General features: G+C 51.0%; 1 protein-coding gene across 2 annotated transcripts in view; it reads right to left on the reverse strand.

Moving 5' to 3' along the window:
- Positions 1-12109, reverse strand: part of ubr3 (ubiquitin protein ligase E3 component n-recognin 3) — a 44140-nt gene that overhangs the window by 18705 nt on the left and 13326 nt on the right. The window contains exons 23-26 of one of the 2 annotated variants that reach the window (XM_035522975.1): positions 5488-5552; positions 5309-5341; positions 3588-4012; positions 2646-2734 (exon numbers count right to left, since the gene is read on the reverse strand). In XM_035522975.1, coding sequence (XP_035378868.1) covers positions 2646-2734; positions 3588-4012; positions 5309-5341; positions 5488-5552 — 612 coding nt within the window. The remainder of the gene's footprint in view (positions 1-2645; positions 2735-3587; positions 4013-5308; positions 5342-5487; positions 5553-12109) is intronic. The other variant, XM_035522972.1, reaches the window with a different exon arrangement.

Genomic DNA, 12109 nt, shown 5'->3' on the forward strand with positions numbered 1-12109 from the left:
GGCGGGACACGGCTGAGCGCCAGCACAGCTCTTTAACATATGCACGACTTAATGCACTCCATTTAGAAACCTAATCTGACCAATTGCATCAAATAAAACAAGACAACACAAGGCAATAAATCAATAAAATAAAAAGTGACTGAGCCAGTGGGCAAAAATAGCCAACTCCCGCAACGTTTTTGAGGTTCCTAATGAAGAGATTGAGAATTCTTTAAGCCATGCAACACGGGGGAGTATTGGGGGAAAGCACCATACTTTCCACACGCTGGTGACATTGCCAACGTTATAGCCTTGCTGTGAACACTCTCCAGACCAGCCATGCATACTCAACTGCAGCCCTTCAGTGGCTGACATCTCTGAAGATTAATTACTTTTGCAAAATTAGTTCTAAATGTTAAAGCGCATGTTCAATTTTACAGTAAATATAAGGCAGCAAATGTCAGTGTGTGTGGACTGATGTATTGCTTTGGGTGTGTGGTTGGGGGGTAGCAAACACGTTGTTTGAAAATCAATGTGACAATGTTGGCCTGGGGTAATTTCACACAGAGCTAGTCCTGCTGGTGCCTCAACACACACGCACGCGCGCCCAAATGACTGTAATGTTCCTGTGATCAGAAGATGTGTGACCGTATGTTTATTTCTGACAAACACCAAGCGCTTTGGAAATACCACAGCAGGGGCCCTCGGGCTGCAACCATAGAGTGATGCAGTCCTCAACGAAGGACTCCACTGACCAGATGTTTCCACCGTGTGATTACATCCACGCGTGGACAGGCAGAATTGGGCAGTAGGCTCCTCACACATTAGAGTGGCCAGCATCAACGTTTCTCAGAGCCCAGGGATAAGGTGATGGTTAGCTGTCAGAAGCTGGAAGGTTGGCTTTTTATATGTTATGCAACAGGACTTATAATATTAACTCTAAACACGCTGAACGTTTTCGTTCTGGCCATTGAAACCACGCCACACCACACCCCTCTCCACCCACTCCATCACTGCACTTTCAGAAACTACACGATCACAGCAGGCCCAAACATAGTAAACGGAGCAGACCTACACACCGACAAGAAAACGAACAAGACCGGATATTTATACATTTAGTTTGGGAGTCTTAATTGACTAAACTCGTAAATGGCAAACAACCGATGGTTCATTAACAGTTAATAACTAGGAGGTGTGATTACCTCCCCCTGTGTAGCCTTACGCACATCTCAACACAACACAGACATTCGGTGTAAATGAACTGAATAAACTAATCGTTACGAGAGACCACAAAGGAAAGAAACCTCTGGACAAACCATCAGAATCACTGTAGCACTTAGAGAACTTAAAGATCATTTGAACAGACCCGATCCCCTGGTTCAGACATCTATCTACTCTGGACTTTGAGTTCTGTTTGTTGAGGAAAAGGAAATGTAAAGTAAGGTAAAGCACACACCTCACACATGCGTGCGCTCGCACACACAATATCAGTGAGGGGATGGTAAAGGTGAGATTTTAAGTCTAAGTGGTGTGAAGATGGCACACCCCTCTCAGACTGAAAGAGGAAGGACACTCACATGCAGCAGACGCAAGAATGAGATTTGCTCTTAATGGACACTACTGCAGGTCTAGAGGCAGGGGTTGGGTAGCTCAACCCCGCCTGCTGACTCTACTACCCCGCCTGCTGTACGTGACCTTCCTAGGCTCTCTCACCAGCTGCTCCACATTTTCGTGCTCACCTAGTCCCTAGCGCACCTGTACCAGGTATGCGAATATATGAGTTCTTAATGGCTTGCTGCAGGCGTGTTGAGAGGTGGGACAGAGGTAAACAGGGGACCCTCGATGGGCTCACGGGGCCCAGGTCCAGAAACGCAGCCCACAAAAGGGTCTGGCCCAGGCCGGGGGAGGTCATTCTCCGCGCGGCTTCGCCACTGAGCACACGAGGTTAATCATCGCGGCCGTAATGAGCCAGACGTGTTGGGGGAGCAGGTGTCGCGTGGACTCGCACGGGCTCCGGCCGTGCCCTAGCGGAGGAGGGGGGAGTCCTCCGCTCAGAGAGACAGCGCGTTCTGCTGAAGGATGAAAGCCGTCATTACTCATCCCTTAACGAGGGTGCGCAGGCTCGGCTGCCCCGTGGTCCGCCACGCTGTACCCTCCTCTCTGGAGACAGACAGGCACGCACGCACGGAGGATGCACACAGCCATGTCACCTTGCTACAGAGAGCGGCTCTCCCAAAGCACTTTCCTTCAAGGACTGTCTGGGAGTGGGGTTTGTCCCCAGAGTGCTGAAAGCGTGCAGTAAGACAACAACGTTGTGCGTCAGTAGGCTGCCTCTCCAGACAGCAGCAGGCCTGACTCAGCGGTCTGGAAGCCCCGTCCCCCTCGGAGTGATCCACCCCATGCTATTCTGCTGTTTAAAGCCGACGCTTAAGTCAGCAGAATCAGCTCCTTTACTCAGCTGAGACCATGTTGTCGGCTGCAAGGGACAACCAAGGGGCCCTGAGAAGGACGCCAACAGGTGGCGTCACTGCGAGGCACTATATTTGCTCCGACAGGCTTAAACACGTTCCAACGCAATTCCAGTAGCCGCTCGTCTCATCGGAAGCTTAAAAGGCCATCAGGATTCAGACGTGTTGGGGTGAGAAGCCACGTGAGAAGTCGCTTACCGACGTCCATGGCCGTCTCCATGAAGCTCTTCTGCCTGGAGGCAAATTCAGCCAGCAGCTTCTGCTGCCGTTCTCTGGCCCTCTGGCGTCTGAGAGAGAGAGAGAGAGAGAGAGAGAGAGAGAGAGAGAGAGAGAGAGAGAGAGAGAGAGAGAGAGAGAGAGAGAGAGAGAGAGAGAGAGAGAGAGAGAGAGAGAGAGAGGAGAGAGAGAGGAGAGAGAGAGAGAGAGGAGAGAGAGAGAGAGAGAGAGAGATTTGTTTAGACAAATTCAATTCCCCACCCCACCAACTCCACCAAAGGTAGAATGAGAGAGAAAGTGCAGATGTCAGAGGAACACATGAGCACAGGAGTCACCGACGGTCAACACCTACAGTGTTGGATATCTGAGGTCAATCTGCGGGAGAAACGCCCCTCATTGGGTTGGGAATCACCACAGTGATTTTGTTTATAGACGTACGATCAGAATTCGGTCGTGTGTGAGGGTCGCAGTCCCTCTTCCTCCTCCGCCGCCTGCGAGCGGACGTGGGGCATAAACAGACAGCAGAAGCGCGTCTCGCTTCTGGTCCTGCCACCGTCAGGGACAAAACACCTGGAAATATCCAGCGTCCGCTAGCCGCCTCGCCACCCTGCCCTGGTGTTGCTATGGCAACCACCAGCCAGGGTCTGCGTGTCTGTGCACGAGAGAGATTCGTCTTGACTTGCAGGTGGCATTTGTCCCATAATAATAGGTGCTAATGGAAGGCTTATAACCTGTTTTATCACCTTTAGAAATGAATGGGTGGGTGCTGGTGTGAGCGAGTGTGAGTCTATGTGCTAATGGCTCGCGAAGGTGCAATTCAAATCAGTGTGCGCCAGACACCGCTTACAGCAACTAAAAGGTCTAGACGTCTGCCAGGGTTAGCACATTTCAACTAATGACCTAGAAGCTACAACACGCGCACACCTCTCCTCTTTATCCAAGCTTTTCTTGTCTCCCACGCTGTTCTTCTTGGGTGGCACAGGCGGGCACACTCTGCCACAGACCTCCTGCAGACATTTCTTACTGTGCCTGCTCCGCGCCGCCGCTTTGGCCAGCACGCGTTCGATGGCGGCGAGGCCGTCGCCGTGGGCGTGGCGCGCGGGGTCGGCCTCGTCCAGCCAGCCGGGCTCCAGCGAGTTGTGCCTGGCAGACAGCTTCTGGTGCAGCTTCACCAGCAGGGACAACATGCTCTCTCTGATCTCCAGGATCTCGGTGACCAGTTGGGGGTGCGCCGCCGCCGGCTTGGGCCGCACGGCCCGGCTGGCCTCACCGCTGTGGCGGTTGATCATCTCCTGGAACTTCCTCCGCCGCTCCGCCACAAGACTGAACAGCTGCGCCTCGCGCAGGTTCTGGGGAGGAGAGCGAGAGAGAGAGAGAAAAGCCACAAAAGGTTAATGAGAGAGGACCAGAGGTAAGAATAGCAAACATGATGCAGGTTTGACGGTTGAAGGCACAAACATGCCTGAGTGTTGTCACCACAACAGACACTGAGGACGCCCCCCCCCCCCTCCCTCCCCCCCCTTCAGGTATGAACAAACGGTCCCCTTCAACTGATCTTCTTTTGTTATTGTACGGGGGAGTGTTTTCTTGGTGCTCGTGAATGTCAATTTTCAGCCAGCCAATCAAATCATAGGAGGCAGGATTTACTTTGACAGAAGATGGCTTTCTGGGAACCCGTTAGCCAGAGAAACTCAAAGCTGATCACAGCAGTTACGCAATAGCAGTCTAACACAGGGATAACTAAGACAGTCAAACCATCAGTCCCACTCACCCCACGCTATTAGTGGACAAACGTTATCGTGACACTTTTTAAATTGTGAGATATGTCATTACAGATTAGTGTTAGCTGGCCAGCCAATCACAGCTACTCCCGTTAAAATGTTTAACAATTTACGAGCCCATGCTTTAGTTATATTCATGTACAACTTATTTTAACTGTAGTGCAACTCTAACTAACTGCAGTGACTATCCTGAATAAATCACAGGACATCACAGCTCATATCCCATGCAAACTGGCCTAACAGAACTAGTCCAAAACATGGAGCAGCTGGGATGTTTCCAGGGAAGCGTACTGACGTTGGCTGGCCACTGCTGTCCGTATAGACGCACATGACAGAACTCCCTGAGAAACACTTCCATCAACTCAACATGCACCAAATAAATAAACAAACCGTTTGTTCAACGTTAAACACATAATTAGTTTGCCACAGCGCAAGGGGCACTAAAGGCCTCCACTGTATAAGGCCCACGCAAGCAAGACCAACCTTAGCAGTTATGCAAACTAACGTAGTCGGGAACACGGACAGGGGAAGGAACCCCTCACGTGACGTGTGCTACCGCTCCTGTACATCCTGACACAGCAGGTGACACACAGCATGTGTGTTTATTACACTATGTAGAACTTTTATTGCTTCTCAGAGCAGCAAAGCACAGGGGGGGAAATGTAGCACTCGCCACGCGGAAGGTGCAGTGGGGACATCTCCGCAACACGCCCAGGAACGCTCAACTCCGCGTGCGATCCGCTCAACAAAACATCCCATTCCCAGGCAGAGCCGATCTGACTCCAGTCATCCTGTAGCCTTTCCGAACAATTCCGATCAACCCCCCGAGCACCACCCCACCCCAGCCAGTCAATTCCCATCTACCTCTCTCCAATTCCCTGACAGCCTTCTGGAGCTCTGTGGAGTGAAAGTGTGCAACAGCAGGGTCAGACACAACGCAGGTTCAAGAGATCACCCTACACACTCATCCCGAGCATGGACGGCGCTTTTAAACTGGCTGAGACTTGGCGAGACTTGACCGGGCGGAAGACCAGCTCTCTCACCTGGCCGGGGCCGGAGGCGGCGGCGCTAGTGCTGGGTGGGGTCTCCCTTTCCCTCTTGCGTTCCACCTCGGGAGCGGTCTCGGGCACGCGCACCCGCACGAAGTTAATGACGTGGTGCAGGTTGGACAGCAGGCTGGTGCCGGGGAACCAGCTGTCGTGACAGTGCTCCTCGACGCACGGCTCCTGCGGGAAAACAGCACAGCGCTCGGGCACTGAGAAAGGCACTACATAGGGACACTAGATCATTACAGCTCAGGGACTAAGACGGGCCCGTGTCCGGACCGCAGAGCCAGAAGTGGTCTTATGAGAGGAGCTGGACACACAGAAGCTTTGGGAAGGTCATTTCAAAAGGCTGACCAGACATGTTTAAAGTCATCTCTTCGTAAAAGGTGCCCTGAGAGTACCGTGCATGCACTGAATGTACCCTTATCCCATACCGGCGGAGAAAGTGTACGAAGGCGTTAGGTGTGCGCGTGGCAGCTGGTAGGACCCTTCGTAACCTGAGCTCGGGTTAAAAGTTTGAGGATCTCTCAAAGCTCAAACCAGGCCAGACAAGACTCTCACTTCATCGTCCTTGTCGTCCTGCGCGTGGTTGTCCAAGCCCAGCTCCACCAAGTACAGCACCATACACAACACGTGCTCCGACATGTTCTGGTGGTCCATCCAGATCTGGACAAGCACACAGGGTAGGGGTTGATGGGAGGGCTTCCAAAACATGATTTATAAGAAATCGCATACAATGCGAAGCTACGTTTCCATTAACTTCCTCGGCGCTTATATAAGGTCACTGTGTGCGGGTACCTTGTACAGCAGGGTGAAGATGACAATGTGCAGGGTCTTGCAATGCAGCAGTCGCACTAGGCCTCTGTAGCACGGGTGCAGGGCCGTCCGCTCCTTATAGGGAGGCCAGGGGTTACCGGCGTGAATGCCCGACTGCTTCAAGCTGTACACGGGGGACAGAGAAGACCCAGCGCTCACAAACCACAGCAAGAGGCAACAGGCACCCCACAACATGGGCTCTAAATATAAGCAAATCTAATAAATAATATACAAAAATAATTTATATACATTTTAAGCATGAGAGCAAGATAATCTGAGATGAACTACTCTTAACAGAGCTGCGATACGTTTAATGGAAGGATCGATTCTGTTGACCCCTCTCTGGAGGTACTCCATGACAGTACAGTACACAGACCCAGATTACAAATTATAAACTATCATCATGATTACACAGACCAAAGCCACATCAAAGAGAGTTGTGTGGTACCACTGTCATTCATCTTTAAACCCAATTAAACATAAACCCAATACCTACAAAGTGTTTACCTGAAAGCCTAAAAGGAAGTTTAACATGCTGATGTCAAAGTATATTTGTGATGGAGAAAGCACAGTTTGATGGACAGGACACCTCTGCTTCCAGCCATTACATCTGGAAAAGCAGGTGAGGCTTGAGGTCTGACCTGCAGTCACAGCGGAGGAACCGTATGCTGGCGGCACAGAGCAGGACGTCACGATGCATTTGGAGAGGTCCCGTCCCGCCCAGAGCTGCAGGGTATTAACCTCGCTCCTGGACCTGGGCCTCCCCATTTGTCTCCAGGAAGCACCAGAGTTTAGTATAGCAGGGCCTTTCCTAGTCTATTAGACTTGATATATTGATCTCTGCTGCCTTGGCTCTAATTGGAGGGGGTCTTGGGTGTACCCCGGGCAGCACGCAAGACACACACACACACACACACACACACACACACACACACACACACACACACACACACACGGCCAGAGAACATGAGTAACCCTGGGCTCTTAAACCTGGAAATACTTCCCCTTTTCCACGACCGTACATGAAACTCCTTGGGGTCAGAGGTGAACACGTTTGTGTCCTCGCCAAGTCATTTCAGGACATCCAGGAGTTTGGTTAGTTAAAACGCGTCCTGTTTCATTACGAGTCTCTAGAACTCGACTGAACAGTCAAGCAGACTGGGAGGCAAAAACAGGCTCTTCTTAAAGTGAAACCGCCGGTTAGTACCGAACAACGAGATGCGCGATTGAGCGAGTGCAGGTGTGGTGTGCGTGTGAGGACAGTTTAGAAGAGGCCTCGTGAGCGTGACGTACAATGCGGAGTATCTGTCCATCGCTGACTGGACATCTCGCCGGTAAACTGTACGCAAGATGACCATGATGGGGTCAAACTCCTTCTCCCACACCTCAGCTGGAGAAACCACACGACACACAACATGAATCACACACAGCTTAGGAGACGCCATCACTGAGTAGCACTGACCTCTTGAGGAAGGACACTTATCGTGGCAGTCTGCCTCCACGTGGCAAGACTCGAGGAAAAAACGTCAATACGTCTAGACATGAACAGCAAGCAGCAATTCATTGTGGCGATACAGACATCAGTGGAATGGAGAATACTTTTCTTTTAAATAAATAGTGCCGTTTTGCAATATTGAACAATTCTACTGGCACTTTTATGTATTTTGTAACAAGAGAAAATGCCCCACATATGATGCCATCACGTCATCCACCCGTCATGCAGGGAACTGAACAGACGCGTAGACTCCCAGGACCGGCTCAAGACTGCCATCGTGTGGTGAAAAAAAAACCCACAGCTAAAGGTTTGGGTCATTAGTGAAATCATGACGAGGCGGAGCTCAGGATATATCACACACCCACCCACCCACACCCTACCCATTCACTGATTAGAGATCAGTGAATGAAACTAGCAGACTTTGTGCTCAGCCTAAGGATTAAGGTGAGTTTTTGGTCAAACACTACTAACCCTAAATCCACCCGACGTCCCCACCCTTAACTAGAACAACGTCATGGAATTCCACACGAATTCTACCAGCGCCCAAGAGGAATAAAAGATGATAGCTTTGAGCACCATCCACGCGTTCACATCGCAGGCGGCGAACAGCAAAGGTGACCCCGGGGCGGGGTCGCTGACCTTTCGGGGTGTACATGCCCTGCTGCATGGAACCCCCTGGCTCAAAGACAGGGGCTTTAAAGTCTGCCACAGCAGACAGCATCTCCTCAAAGCTACAGCTGCCAGGGACGATCCCGCTCTTGGGGTTGGGGTTCTCTGGAATCTGGAAAGTCTGTTAAGGATAACCGCGGTATCTGCGAGGGATCTGGGAGAGTAAGAAGAACAAACCACCATCGCAGTGTTGCGATGAAACATCACTGGCCTGTCCCCAACAAACAAGCTCAGTGAACATCCAGGACACAATCAGCCCCTTATACGAAGCAATTATGTACGAACTCTGTCTCCCATGCTGCTCAGGGGCAGTAAAGGGTACGAGATCTAAAAGGGAGCTGTGGGTGCGGTCATTCATACACAGCTGGGACACCATCTCTGCCCTCAGAATCTCATCATCCGTCATACCTGAGAGAGAGAGAGAGAGAGAGAGGGAGAGCACATATTAACGAAGCTAACCAAAATCCCCCCCCACTGCCAGAGAGAGAGCGCGCAAGCCCACCCAGGTGTACGCGGAGGCTACACAGTACGACCAGGAAGGTGAGGGCTCCCTCCAGCATGGGCCGCTCTTGCTCTGCCTCCAGCACAGAGTTCTGGTGCTGTGAAGCCATCGTCAGCAGGTCCACCACTTTAAACCTGCCACAGGGAAACAGCCGTCAGCCTATAGATGGAACGGGCCGGCTCTGGAGCGTACCAAAAACCCTGCTGTTGTGGTTGTTCCGTCGGATCCGTACCTCTCGAACACCGAGGAGATGAAGTAGTCTGGATCTAGGCGGGACGCACACACCTGGAAAACACAGCGGACTCAGAGAGTGAGCTTCGCCTAGACCTGTAGGTGGCTCGTCCCGAGTTTGGAGCTGTTCCCTACAAGCTCCGCACCCGCCCGCCACCTTGACGTTTGAATTATCGACGATGAGTGCTGCGTGATGAGGTGTTGCTGAGCAGCAGTGGGAGCAGGGTGTAGTGTGTGTGTGGGCGTGAGAAAAGGAACAGCACTAGGGCATCTCTGAGAGTGAAACACAGGCGCACCTGGAGGAGGAAAATGTCAGGGTCGATCATAGAGTTGCAGAAGTGGGACTGGACGTACGTCATGGCTTGGCCTTTAATCTGCAGTCCGTTCCTTACCCACATATTACTGTGTATCTCAGACAGGCATGCCTTACATACAAAGAGACAGACAGACAGAGGCACACGTGCACACAGTTACTGGACACTTTCAAAGAATCATAGACCATCATTGTACTACATAATGGAATTACCGGAGTCTGATATAATACAGCATTATCAACTTTAACCCCATACCATTGCACTTAATGATGATGAGAAAACTACTGAATACAGCAGAACACTAAATACAGAACGAACAAATTTTAAAACGAGACAGAGGCACTGAGCTCTACTCTTGGAGACTAATTTGCATTTGCCTGATCTGCAACTATGGGCCGATACGTCAGCAAATCCGCAATTCTAAGCCATCTGTACTAAAAACTCTCCTGCTGAGACAGGTGGAAATGTCCCTTATATATATACCCCATATACGAGTGTGTGTGTCTGGTGTCTGTGTGTGAGTGTGTGTGAGTGAGAAGAGAGTAGACACACCCTCCCACTCCCTGTGAGAATAGCTGTAGCTGTAATCCTAACGTAAGGTGTTGGTTACCTGTATCTGGAGAGGATGAACCATAATCTTCATTAGCATTTCCTGGTCAGGGAGCAGACTGTCCAAGTCCAGTGCCTGACACTTCACCGCCTGGACCAAACCAGGAACACAAGTCACACAAGCTTCTCTATGGAACGCCAACGCTTTCCCAGTTAAACAGAGCAAATTTAGGATAACACTGCACTTTTTTTATCTCCCTAAGAGTTAATGGATGTCGCAGCCAAGCAAAAGCCCTTTAAAAGTAAGCTTTGAGCTCGAGAAGCCCCTCTTTAGTAACTGACCGCATGAATAAAATTCATGCTTCAACCCAGGCAAAGCCATCTTGTGAGGAATCCCTCTCTTAGCGGCAGCCGTGTGAGAGTGTTGTGTTTTCAGTTACCTTGCTGAGGAACATGGCGTAATAGCGGTGAAGGGGCAAATGAAACGTTACTTGATTGGGGGCAGGCTGTTGGAACAGAGGGTAAAAGGAGAGGATCAATATTGCTGGACCACTTGCAAACCAAAGAGGTTTACAAGCCACAGCCAATACCATTTCCTGCCAGAGAGCAGGGATCGTACCTCATCCACAAACCCAATGGCATCGAACCACATCTGTAGAGTCTCCAGGCAGTAGCGCACAACCGTCTTTGTGTACTCTTGTGTTTCCTGTCAACGTGAAACCCACTCTCAGTCACACCGAAGGAACGCGAAACACGGTACGACTCTGCCACGCTTGGCCTCCGCTCCGACTCCGAGTACACCACGTGCCAAGCAAAACCGACCACAATACGGACAACTGGATTATTACAGCAGTAAATGACTTAGCATTTGGAAACCTTTGGACCGGGTTGCTGTTGGCATGTCTTGAGGGTGTTGTCGGGGGCATCTCTGGCAACAGGAAGGTTAATATTTCTTTTGGCCTGGTTGTAGCAGCAGTGGGTGGTGGCTTACTTTGACTTTGCAGTGCGTGAGTAGCCCCCACATGGGCTGGGCGCAGGCCTCCAGTTCAGCGGCGAAGGCGGCATAGTACGTTTGCGACTCAAACTCCACATGCTCGTTCAGCTCCCTCTTATTGAGGTTCATCCCTGCGGAGCACACACACCCACACCCACCCACCCGCACACACACACACCCACCCCAGGGAGGGGCGAGAGGGAGTCCGTCAAAATGAGAGGAAAAAAAAAGAAGAAAAAGTTAAACCCTGTAGTCCTGGTAACAGCACGCTGCAGCAGATGTGAAGGCTAGACACACACCAGGCTACAATAGGCAATAAGCGAGTGAGAGAACAGCGTTACACCGGCAAACCGTCCCTCAACAAGTGCCAAGCAGGAACAGAAGCGGCTTGTGGGCTCACGGCGCCTCACGGATGGCTTGCAAGCTACATCCTCGTCTCGCAGCACTTCATGGGCAGCTCACGGGCCACGCCCTTGTCTCACAGCACCTTCAGCCCTACACTGCTACCACCTTTGGTTGCCATGGTGACAAGACTGACCTTGAAAGAAAGAGACAAAGTTCATCCACAGCAGAAGCAGGGCGTGGTCCTCCAGGAAGCGCTTGGCCACGCTTTGGTGGGAGAGGATGTTGATGAAGTCACTGACCAGTGGCCAGTACGTGTTGTTCTTCAGCAGAGCTTCGCCACAGTTCACCACCACGTGACGACTGTTCTCCTCGTCTGCAACAGGACACACAGTGCTTGTATTGAAGGGTGGGGAGTCTTCTCTACTGGTTCAGCCAGTCTCAGATCTGCAATGCAGCTCTTTGACTGATCTAGTGACACTTTGGCATCAAATCCTAAAAATAACTCCGAGAAGCACCGGCTGACTCGAGCCCTGGTCACAGCTGAGGGCATACATAAACTGGGAGATATTTTTGTCTAGTGAAGACCTTTGTAATAACACCATTCATTACATTTATGGCATTTAGCTGACACTTTTATCCAAGGCGACTTACAATTCTGACTGAGTACAACATGAGCAATTGAAGGTTAAGGGTCTTGTTCAAGT

The sequence above is a fragment of the Electrophorus electricus genome, chromosome 2 (assembly GCF_013358815.1).
Source record: "Electrophorus electricus isolate fEleEle1 chromosome 2, fEleEle1.pri, whole genome shotgun sequence".
Lineage (NCBI taxonomy): Eukaryota > Metazoa > Chordata > Actinopteri > Gymnotiformes > Gymnotidae > Electrophorus > Electrophorus electricus.